The sequence below is a fragment of the Rhizophagus irregularis genome, chromosome 2 (assembly GCF_026210795.1).
Source record: "Rhizophagus irregularis chromosome 2, complete sequence".
NCBI lineage: Eukaryota > Fungi > Glomeromycota > Glomeromycetes > Glomerales > Glomeraceae > Rhizophagus > Rhizophagus irregularis.
This window is the reverse complement of record NC_089430.1, coordinates 2,616,297-2,628,710: the sequence shown is the minus strand read 5'-3', so window position 1 is coordinate 2,628,710 and position 12,414 is coordinate 2,616,297. Positions and strand designations below refer to the sequence as shown.

Here is a 12,414-nt window from a genome sequence, read left to right as displayed (position 1 = left end):
TTCTAAATTTATATTTCTCAATTTTGTATATTCTTTATAATGATTCTCATCGGCCAAAAAATAATGATCATTGACGATCATATGCTGCGCCACGGACAAACCGATCATAAACAAAGGTTCTCTTAATAATATCAGATACAATTACTAATGCGATAATGTAATAATAATGTAGTCATAGCCAATGCTTATTTGGTTTCCTCACATGGGTTTCTTATGAGAATAGTAATAAACTTGATAGAACATGTACTTAAAATTTAAAAATTTCTGATTTCTATGTTGATAGTTTTATATATATACCATCAAGATCCTGATGTATTATTATATTAAAGCTTAACTATATGTGTTAAAAAAAAATGAGATGTATAATTAATAAATTATAGTAATACAAATATATATATAAATAAATTTATTTGTTAGATATCAATAATGTGTATATCAGTATATCATATCAATATAACGAACGGTAGTTAGATAACATGCAAAAAGTGGTATATTAAATGCCAATTTTATAAAAATATGTAATCTGACTATATACAAACTCTACAAACTCTACACAAATCAAAACCTTACACTGCATAACTTTACTTACACATACTGTATATATATATTTCTGGAACTTATTAGGCTTTGAAATATCTAATTTACAAATACATGGGGAGTAGCTATATCGGTCACAGGACCGAATGATTGGATGAAAATGGGCCACGTAGTGGCCATTTTCACCAATAAATAGCCCTGTTCAAAATCATTTTTCGATCAGTTAGGAATAAAGCAATCTTATTGGTAGAAAAAGTTCGATCCAAAAAACATAAAAAAATATTGGTCTAAAAGATCGGTGGCGCAAACAAATGCAAGAAGATCCGGCCAATCAAATTAAACCACAACCGACCAAAAAATGCGACCAAACGATTTTGAACAGGACTAATGAAGGGCCCTGTGACCGATAGACATCCAATAAAAGTGTTATCGTTCTGACGTTTTTGATCATGCATTAATTAATAACATCATAAATTTCATTTTTATAAGCTTTATTTAAACTTTTCCTACAAAATATTCATTTGCGCCATTTTTTTACTCGCACTTTATTATATCAATCATGTGTTATTGCTATGGCTAATAAAAATATCGGTCTATGAAAATCTGCATGATCCTATTTTGGCTGAACGATAACAAATAATATTGCATTTATTGAATATTTAAAGAATATTGTTATTAAATCTACTATTAAATTATTAAATTAATGGAATTATAGCTGACAAAAAGAAAGTAATTTGATTTTTTATTTTTACCAACAAATTTAATATCATCATTTTAATTAATTATTAAGTGAAGTACCTTATTAACTTAATATATGTTAAATTTTTTTTATTTAATGTAAATGTATAAACTATAGTATGTATGTATAACCAACTTTATGTTAATATGTTAATATATAATATTCCAAATAATAAAAATAATATTCAAATATTTAAATTCTAACAAATTTATGCTTTTCCTTATCTATTATTATTTAATCCAATTTTTAATGCTTTTTCAATAATAATATTTTCTTTTTCATTATTTCCAATCATTTTTTTTAAAACTTTTTCAACTTTTTCATAATACATTTCACATTCATCTTTAAAATTATCAAACATAATAAGCAATAGCAATACAATTACTTAATATTTCTTTTACTTAATTTACTTAATTTCTTTTTCAATTTCTTGTTTTAAGTTAATAAAATCATTTAAATCATTTTTATAAAAATATTCATAAAATGATTTATCTGATAAAAATTTACCATTAAATGATTGTAATCCTAAAAATTCAAATAAATTTTCAATTTTTGGCTCTTTATAATTAACATTAACTTTCTTTGGTAACAATTCATTATTATTGGATAATTGTGATCCTAAAGATTTGGATAAATTTTCAATATGTGATACTGATGATGCTGGTGATGCTGGCAGAAAAACTCTTAGTTTCATTAATTCCTTTTTTCTATCTTTTCTACAATACATTGAAAAAAAAATTCATTTTTTCAATAATACATATCAATGATAATTCTCATATTATAATATAAACAAACCTATGCTTTTTCACTAATTTTGGACTAACTCATTTAACTCCACCGAAATTACTAACTAAATAAATTATATAAAGATTTCGTTAATATTTTATTTTTTTATTTAAGGATTTTTTTCATGGATATTATTGTTTAATCCGTTAAATAAATAAAATTATAAATAAACATTAATAAATAATATGTACTTGGACTTTCCGTATGATAATGCATTAGATTTTGATTTATCAAAAGAATGGATGATAAAGTTAATACAGATATTAAAAATGGAGATCCAAACTTTCATTATATGTTAAAAAGGTTTTTATTAGTATATCAAAAAGCTAGAAATACAAATATTCAAGAGGGATCTTTATTTTTATAAAATAATAAGAAAATATTATAAGAGTTGGCAAGTTAAAAATAATAAACAAATAAAAGTGCAGTAATGTTTATACAAAGAAGAAAAAGTAATAATAATGGTAGTAAAAGATTAAATCAAGACAAGTTCTTTTGAAAATATAGAAAATATAGATCCACAAACTATACCACCTCGTAGAAAAAGAACAATTAAAAAGAAACATGTGTTAGCAGAGTCAATTAAACGGAATACAAAAAATGGAGACCAGTAGCTTATATTTGATAATACTTTTATATAAATAAAGAATAAAGTTGTAAAGAATTTTATTAATTATATAAGTTACAATTGAAATATTAATATTATCAATATCAAATACAATTTAAATAAAAATCAGTGAAATTAATATTATAAAAGTTAGGTATAAAAACGCGTATAAAAATACTAAAATATTGTATTAAAAATATTATTTCCTTCGTATAACATTGAAATTATGTTATTTTCTAAGTTTTTTATGGCAATTTTACGAGTATAAAAAACTTCGTGATCATGCTAATCATTATAATGACGAGCTGCAATATATTCTCCATCTTTCTTAAACGCTTAACTATACATAATTACATATATAATTGATCCTTGTCTTAGAGAACTTCTTACAGATCACTTGCTTTATGAATTGTAAATATATTTTTTTACTTTTTATATTATTATATGATATACAACTATAATATAAACCTTTTTTTTTTAGAGAAGAGATTGTCTTATTATCTATCAAATACTGCTACAATTGGCGAAAATGTGAACCCCTTGAGCAAAAAGTGGATGGTAGATTTCTAGCACGCTTACAAAGATCACATATTGAGATCGGGCATTTAGAAATGAGCAGATATGGCCACTGAGAGATTCCACAATTTACTTAGGACGGATGTATTAAATGACTTTTAGGAAATATGTATATGCTTGAAGAGATTGGTGAGAGATATCAAAAGCATCACCAAAGTTATTTGCCAATACACGTGTCTTTTTTGTGTATACTCATAGTAAGTATTATTTGGATTTGTGGTTTACTGATACCAAAAAGTTTATTTATTTTTATTTGTATTTATAGAAGACAAAATTGAACTTTGGCAAATGTACAACCATGCTCGAGGAATTTTATAATGGAAGCATACATATAAAGCAATTGTTCCGATCTGCTATGAAGAGCAGAAAAAATACTTTTTTGATTTTGTGGCCTTGCTCTGGGATTTAAAAGTATATTTTAACTGTTTTTGCAGATGCTCTTTCTTACTTATTAACTTCTCTCTATGTTGTTCAGGAAAGTTTGATCAATATAGCAAATATGATCAAGTAATTACAGGATGAAGATAATGATGGAGTATCTAAGTCTAAGTTATCAGGTAGACTTCCTCCACACCCGGTTAAACCTGACAAACAATATCACAAGAAAGAAGGCATAAATTCTGTTGAGGATAAGAGCGACATGTCAAGTTATATTCAAGAAGACTAATAATGGTTGTTGAGAAGAAATTTTAGCTGTTTATAAGAAAAAATTCTTTTTAATCGTGTAATGTAACTGTGCTGCCAAATATAAGAAAAAATTCTTTTTAATATACAGTGTAATGTAATTGTGCTGCCGAAAATAAATCATGATAGGTCAACCTGTTTTATGAACGTAACATATTTTTTATTTGAACTTAATACCCCATAAAGCGCTATGTCTACGTCTGAAACTAATACATATTTCTGCTAATACAACTGGAAGTGAGTTGCTCACATTAGCGGATGGAGTTAAAAAATATAAAAATATAGCACAGCTGAACATATCTTGTTTTTGCCAGGACAAGAGAAAATTGTTCGTGAGCTTGAAAGGGAAGAATGGTTAAGGAGTCCATAGGAATAGTTGACACTAACAGCACATTTTTGTTTATCCAGTATATCGATGATTGGGATAAATGAAAAACGGATCATGAGTTATTGTTGGGATAATTTGTTGGTATAAATAGTTGGATTATCGAAAAATTTCTGCAAATCTTATCACAACAATCATATATTTTATTTTCTGTATCAATAAAACATTCAAAGCAAAAGTCATACATGGATATCAAGAATGATTTTTTATTGTGATGTAGAGTGTACATCGAAAAATATGTTTTTTGCACGGACATCAATGTGTACTAACCTACAGATCAAAATTTGAATAGTTCTATGCTTTACATAAAAAATACGGAAGACAGGCTATGGAAGAGAACACTGAACTCAAGAGCAGAATCGGTGAGTTGGAGAAAAATAGGACAGATACTGTTGCCGAGAATGTTGAACTTAGAGCTAGAGTTGTGAAATTGGAACAGGATATAGATGAACTTAAAAAAGAATTAGAATCTAAGAAAAATCACAAATTTCAGAAAAAATGTATTCTAATAGCCCAGATACTTCTTAATGAGGAGCCTGTGGTTGAATATCGGCCATCTTTTATGGAAGGATTAAAACTTGATGCCTTTTTCTAACATTATCGAATTGCATTGGAGGTCCAAGGAGCACAACATCGGCTTCATAGTACTGGTTGGTATAATGATATTAGAAAACTCAAGAATATTATTAATCGTGATCGGATATATAAATTTAGAGAGTTTATTGATCGAAAAGGATTAACCTTGTAGATCTTTAAGTTTGCTTATTCAATGACTTGGTACTTGAATTGCATGTGGCTTATATGATAAAATTATGATTTCGAAAAGGCGATCACATACTCTGCATATTATGGAAAACGAACTTATCGTCTTGAATGTTGGGAGGCTTATCAGAATAAAATCCCAATAGTAAGCGTGAAAGCATAAAGCGAGGCGGGAAACTTCGTCATGTGAGGAAATCGATCGGCCTGAAATGCACAGTACAAGGAAAAATTCTTGCCGAAGAATAGGGGCGTGCGATGTAAGTGACATGACATATTGCGCATGCGCATCTTTATTTTCCGGCCCAGCTTATTAATTCATCCCTTAACCCTTACTAAGTATAAATATACTAACATAGTGACGTGCCTAAATAAAAAACATAATTTAGATACTTGAAACTTTAGTAATCCATATCTAATCAATAAATAGTAGTCGTTTATTATTTTTTCTTATTTTTAGTATAAAGACAAGAATTGAGGAGTACACAAAGATATAGTCGAAAAGCTACCTACTGATACTAAACAAAACTATATAATAATTATTTAGCAGTAATATAGTCGTATGAACGTAAATTTTTGTTGGTGCCTTTCTGATTAACCGCATTAATGTTTGTTGGTGATTAAAGGTTTTAAAATAGGATGCTTACAAACTAGCAAAGATCGCAGAAAATCTATGAAGTATTCTTCGACGAAACATTTTTGTACATGCCATGTCAAGTTGCTATTGAATAATATCTTCAAATAAATCTAAGTTCATCTTGATCTTTTTTGCTGAATTACAAATCTTCAAACTAATAAAATATAAAAAATAATTAAGCATAGAAATTTTGTTTTTAAAAAAAAGAATATTACTATTTTCAAATAAACTCACTATTATTGGGTATTTCAAAATCGTAAGGTTTGCTAGGAAATTCTATAAAAAAATTATTTAGAGTTAATATATTTAAATAAATTGTTATAAGAAAGGTTATAAAAAATTACGTATTACGAAAATGATATTATAATTATTTACCTTCTTGTTCTCCTGTTCATTTAAATTATTTAAATTGACATTATTAATATAAAGGAAAATAATTACCAAATTAAATAATTAACTTATTTGCTTACCTTCAGTTGCATTTTTTGGTTCCGGTAAATTTTCAAATTGATAAAATTTACTCATTGATAACAAATATAGATTAGAATTTGAATTTGATTGAATTTGAGACGAATCATTATATTCCGAAGTATTAAATTTACCATTTTGAATATCGTGCCACATTTTTTGAATTTTATAATAAAGAGTTTCTATTGTGAATATAAAACATTTCCAGAATGTAAATCTCGATGAATTGCATCATTGTAATGAATTCTACGAAGTGCCACAATTAAATGCCAGACTACATGTATTTTTTCTTCCCATGTACATTGATGCTTTTGTAAATATTTTCTTAAATCCATATCCAATAAATGCATTACAAGCATATAATTTCCACTTGATGAATCTTGAGTTAAACCACAACATCCTACAAAGTCTGTATATTTGTTACTTAATATCAAATGTGATTTTGCCTATAAATATTTTATACAATATTAATAAGTTATTAATTAATAAAAAAAAAAATTTATAAATAAATTCAAAACAGATATAAACCTCATCAAACCAACTTCTATTAGCAGCTTCAATATTTCCTAATTCTTTAAGTACTACTTTAAATGTTAATTGTCGTTCTTTAGAATTCCATTTGACATATTCTTCACTAATCCAATTTGCTGAATAAATTTTATTGCATCCACCTTTAGTCATATATTCAATATTTTGTAAATTTTTCTATGGTATCCATTCAATCAATTTATCTGGGCGAAATGATTTTATTTGACATTCTTTTATTAAATCATCAATGTCACTATTTCCAGATGTCCAATTTGAAAAATTATTTTTTAAATAGTTTCGAACACAATGTTCACAATATGACGTTGCCAAACATTCTAAAGAACAATTTTCACATCGTCTTTTCGTTCCTTCATTAAATAAAAGTTTATTATGATCATAATTTATTGTTAATTTTTTTATTGCTTCCGTTCTTTCATCTGCTGTAAGAGATTCATCATCAAGAAGTGTTTGTTTTCGAAATTCATATAGTTTGGTTATGTCATTGTGAATATTAGGATCTGTTAATGCACTAGCTCTAATAATTGCAGCCAAAACAGTCTCGTTTCTAATAGCAGCCATATCAGATAAAAAAAAATTAGAGATCCACACACACACATTGCACAAAAAAGTGATTAATAACGTGACTATCGATTTTGTGATACAAAAAGCAAATGCAACGTTTCGATCTGCGACTATCCTATCCGCGATAGGCCAACATATCAAATTTAATTCACATGTTTCAAATTTAATATAAAGATAATCATAACAAGTATACTAATATACTAACTAAATATAAAAAAATACACAAAAAATAAAACTAATACAACAAATAACAGATTGATCACCCTTAATCACTATTATTGACCCAATTTTTAATCCATTCTTCAGCTTTTTCAATAATAATTTTTTCTTTTTCATTATTTCCAATCATTTTCTTAAAAACTTTTTCAGCTTTTTCATAACACATTTCACATTCATCTTTAAAATCATCAAACATAACAATTTTCAAATAAGCAATAGCAATACAACTAGTTAATATTTCTTCAATTTCCTTTTCACTTAATTCACTTAATTCTTTTTCAATTTCTTGTTTAAAGTTATTAAAACCATCTAAATAATTTTTATAAAAAAACTCATAAAATGTTTTATTAGGTAAGAATTTACCATCAAATGATTGTAATCCCAAAAATTCGAATAAATTTTCAATTTTTGGTTCTTGATGAATAACATTAACTTCCTGTTGCGATGCTTGTGGACTTCTTGAAACAAAAAAATTTTGAAAAAAAAAATATTAGTTATCATCCTCATATTATAAGAACATAAATGAACTTGTATACTAACTCTTCAACTAGATCTTCTGAACTAACCACTAATAAATCATATAAATATTCGATTAATTTAAGTGAGTGTCATTATTTCAATCCATTAAATAAATAAAATTATAAAACAAACATACAGAAACTTTGCACTTAGTGAATATGAATAAATTAAATTAATGTTATTAATTGTTTTCTTTTTTTTAAAAAAAAAATAAATAAATAAAAATATACAAATACTAATTTTTACCCATTACGGAACTCATGCTAAATGAACTCAAATTGTGTACCGTTCTATACGATGTAATTAATTGAGGGACTTCTCTTTTCTGTGGAATTATTTGAGCCTCGGATAAACTTTCATTATTTCGCTCATCAGTTGCAATGAAACTATAAAAAATTATAATTAATAGGTAATATACAAAATAAATTAATCGTAAATATAATTAAATGAATTTTATACCTTGTATATTTCGAGGCTAAATTAAAGGTTTTACCAAGTTTAACAATATGTCCTTTAACTAATGAATCTGGAATATGTTTATTAGCATTTTTAGGATGTTTATGAATAAATGATTTTTCATCATTAAGATCTTGAATCAGTTTCCTTGCCGCTAATCTATGAACCTTTGAACCTTGTAAAGTAACTGTATCTAAAGGAATATCAAGTTTCATAGGGCCATCTTGAGAAGTAGCTTTTAAAGTAATAACTTTACATGGTTCAATATTTTTTTCTAAAATACAATAGACAATAAATCGAACTCCAGAATAAATGGGTGGAATAATATATGGAGCTTGTTGAACTTTAATATCAGAAAATATATCACTTGGTGGTGGTGATGGTGGTTCCATATTGTCATCACTCATAAAACTAATAGTAGGTTTATCTACTTCAATTGGAGTCATATCTAATTCTTTTTCATCCAATAAATTGACCTCAGTCCAAGTAATATTATAATCCTTAATTGGTGGTTTTAATGCATTTTTTAACATTCCAATGACTTTTTTATCCATTCTTTCATCATTTGTTACAAATTGAGCATATCCTTTACCAGCACGAGCAACAGATTCAACTAAATTATGAGAAACAGAATCACCAATTCCTAACGAAAAAAGACGTAAATCATCGTTCTTTTCTTCTTCATGTTTACTTACAAGTTCTACAATTTGATCAACATTCCAAACTTCTCCATCTGTAATAAGAAATATAGAAGTTGGCATATCATCTCTTGAATTTTTAAATACCCATTCTAATACATTATAAACTTCTGTTCCCCCATAATTTGATTTCATTGTTTGAGCAAGATTAAGAGCTTTAGATAAAGATGTTTCAGAGTAAAGTTCACTTTTTGGAAAAAGAGAATCATAATCAGATCCAAAAGATACTACATTAAAATAACAATCTTCAGGAAGGGAACGTAATAATAATTCAAGTGCTTGTGCGGCTTTCTTCATAGGTTCAATATCCATTGATCCTGATCTGTTTAAAACATTTTTTTTTATTAATTGAACAGAAAATTTCAATTTGTAGTTGAGTTATAACATACCTATCAACAACAAAAACTAATTCGGATATAGTAGTATTTAATGAAAATTTTGGAACCAAAGTTAACATAATACAATTAGTTTGTAGTTCAGGATCATACTCAACAAAAGCTCTGAAATAAATTTAAATAATTTAATTATAGTAATTAAACAAAAAATAATTACGTGAAATATTTACCGTGGTTGATCAAGGTCCTTACTCTTAACAACAAGAATAAAATCTTTTTCTAAATAAGTAATTTGTTCGGTCAAAGTAATTTTAGAAATTTTAGGATTTCCGTCAATATTCATTTCAGTAGAAATTTTATGTGAAGGTGATTCAATATTTTGAATAGCTGAAGTCATTCTACAAGTAACAGCAAGTTCTAAATAAAAATCTGCTTTATCAGAATAAGATACAACATCAGGATTAAGAATTTTTCCATCATTTGAAGATGACGAGTATTCTGAAGAACCATATCTTGGAGCGATATTAGTTGGTAGGACAAATCGAATTTTTTCTGATTCAGAATCATGTTTAAGTTCGGTAACATATGTAATCTTAATGACTACAGTTTGTTCCGATGTAATATTTCCAACAGAACATTGAAACACATCTTCGGATTCAGATTCTAACAAATAAGCACCATGTCCTTCCTAATCATTTAAGAAAATGAAAGTTAATTATATTAAATAATATTTTGAAATTATTTTAAATTTGATATTACCTGAATTGCTTCAGTATACTCTTTCGCAGCCTCTTTTGCTTCTTTTACGATACCCTTTACTTTTCTTTGACCATCAATTTCTGCTTCAAACCCGCAGATTGCTGCGGCTTCATAGATAGGGAACTTATAGAGCGCTTCAATAGTGTCTTTTTCAATATTTTTATATGCCTGGCTGATCGTAACTAATAAAAAAAGAAAAAATAAATAAAAAAAACCACAATGAATAATCATAATATCATTTATATAAATTTGACGTACCTTCAGCGATCATATCAACGACTTTAAAAAAAATTGGCAATTAATGGATTTAATCAATTTTGGAACATCATTATAAAAAAAAATTGAAAAATAAGTTATAATCAACATGAACTTACTATTAGCTTCAACAGTAACATTTTGTAAAGGAATCGGTTTTATTTCCTGTTCAACAATAAAACAAAGTCCGTAAATTTGCATTTTAGAAAAATAAGTGAGTGAAGTGTGAGAGAATCAGTTCTGATTATCTGATATGTATATTAGACATAATATTAGACATGTACGACTGTACGTTATGCGTCAATTAACCCTATTTAGGCTATTAGAATAGGATCAGATTATTGATCGTAGTACACTCACTAATCAATCAACAACAAAATGCGAGGTCGTCAAATAGTAAAAATAATTTGATTTCTTAGCAATGAAAATGAAAATGTGTGCACATGTTGAGCTTTGGAGACTTTTTTTGTGGAGCAGAAGTGACGTCGTCATACAAATCGGCATAGCACTTTTTTATATATTTTTGAAGTTATATCTAAATACATTAATAATTAAACGAGGTAATGCGATCAAAGCATTGTAATTTCTAACAGCAACTTGTCACAAAGACGACTTGCTATGAAAACTTTTTCTACTTTTTCTTAAAGGATATGGAGTTTATTGTTAAAATCAGAATCTGCCCAGTACCACCCGAAAAATTCCGCAATTAGCCCACATTACGGCATTATGCACGAGCACGAAAAAATTAAGTCCCTTAAACGCCGTGGGTTTAAAAAGTATGTCACGTGATTGTGGAATTTTTCGGGTGTGATGTAAATTCATAAAAATATAATATATTTTTAATTTTTAACAAATAGATGCCTCTTTTGGAATTCATTATGATCCACTTGTCCACAAAAAATTTATTTCAATTCTTTGTCTAAAGCGTCTAATTTTATAAAAATTCTCGTTTATAAATAAATACTATGATACAAAGGTCGGATGTTGAGCGTCAAGAATCACATAATAATATTTGATGATTTAGCTTATTATCGCTCTGCATGCAAATTACTTAATAAAAATAAAATTATTATATGGTTACTGGACAAAAACCGGACAATTTGTCCGGTAATCGTCCTATAATTATAATCATCTAATAGTAACAACGTACACAGAAATCTGAAAACTGCAATAAAAATACAACAGTTACTCTGCACATAAATAAGCGCGATTTTTCATATTATTATTTTATATATTAGGTTGATCACTAGTAATATCAGTAATATCGACTTAACTGAAACTAAATACCAATTTTAACATTAATTAAGTTTAAATGACCTATGTTTAATTAAGTTAAAGTTAACTTTTTGTATACAATACGCTTGAATTTAATCAAAAGAATTCTCAATAAATTTTAGATCTACTAATAATATTCTTTGGACCATATTTTGCGAAAATATATTAAAAAAAGTGAGCAAATCGTTAGTCCAAGTCTTTTTGACAATTGTCACCTGATCACTAACGTTGAGGTGTAGCAACATTGATCAGGGAGAAAAAGGGAAGGAAAAGCGAGAGAGGAAAAGGGAATAGGGGAAGGGGAAAGGAAGGAGAAAGGGAAAGGGAAAGTGCGACATCTTTTGATTCTTTTACAATACCCTTTACTATTTCTGCTTCAAATCCGCAGACTACTGCGTCTTCATAATGGACAAAAAATAAAATATAATTACAAATTAATTATTGACATAAAATTATTATTAGTTTCAATAACAACATTTTGTAAAGAAATTGGATTTATTTCTTTCAATAATAAAGCAAAGTCCGTAAATTTGCATTTTATCTAGAAAATATACTGTATAATAAATAAAGTTAATTAAGAGATACATACTGTATATATAATATATATTTC

General features: G+C 27.0%; 4 protein-coding genes across 4 annotated transcripts; 1 reads left to right on the top strand and 3 right to left on the bottom strand.

The window, feature by feature from the left end:
• Window positions 1-1,682: 1,682 nt before the first annotated feature.
• OCT59_011932 (uncharacterized protein) lies at window positions 1,683-2,003 on the bottom strand (the record flags this gene model as incomplete). The annotated part of the gene is made up of 1 exon (XM_066134116.1): window positions 1,683-2,003. The coding sequence occupies one exon, from the start codon at window positions 2,001-2,003 to the stop codon at window positions 1,683-1,685; it is 321 nt and encodes a 106-aa protein (XP_065989413.1).
• A 297-nt stretch (window positions 2,004-2,300) lies between these two features.
• OCT59_011931 (uncharacterized protein) lies at window positions 2,301-3,756 on the top strand (the record flags this gene model as incomplete). Its single annotated transcript, XM_066134115.1, has 7 exons — window positions 2,301-2,365; window positions 3,048-3,080; window positions 3,151-3,227; window positions 3,348-3,442; window positions 3,511-3,535; window positions 3,583-3,656; window positions 3,721-3,756. 7 exons carry the CDS (start codon window positions 2,301-2,303, stop codon window positions 3,754-3,756), a joined length of 405 nt encoding a protein of 134 aa, XP_065989412.1.
• A 2,103-nt stretch (window positions 3,757-5,859) lies between these two features.
• On the bottom strand, window positions 5,860-6,334 carry OCT59_011930 (uncharacterized protein; the record flags this gene model as incomplete). Its single annotated transcript, XM_066134114.1, has 3 exons — window positions 5,860-5,864; window positions 5,945-5,986; window positions 6,169-6,334. 3 exons carry the CDS (start codon window positions 6,332-6,334, stop codon window positions 5,860-5,862), a joined length of 213 nt encoding a protein of 70 aa, XP_065989411.1.
• Window positions 6,335-7,433: 1,099 nt separating this feature from the next.
• On the bottom strand, window positions 7,434-10,730 carry OCT59_011929 (uncharacterized protein; the record flags this gene model as incomplete). The annotated part of the gene is made up of 10 exons (XM_066134113.1): window positions 7,434-7,965; window positions 8,048-8,075; window positions 8,163-8,174; window positions 8,273-8,412; window positions 8,486-9,502; window positions 9,570-9,680; window positions 9,746-10,203; window positions 10,275-10,456; window positions 10,533-10,553; window positions 10,649-10,730. The coding sequence occupies 10 exons, from the start codon at window positions 10,728-10,730 to the stop codon at window positions 7,554-7,556; spliced, it is 2,463 nt and encodes an 820-aa protein (XP_065989410.1). The 3' UTR covers window positions 7,434-7,553.
• Window positions 10,731-12,414: the final 1,684 nt, after the last annotated feature.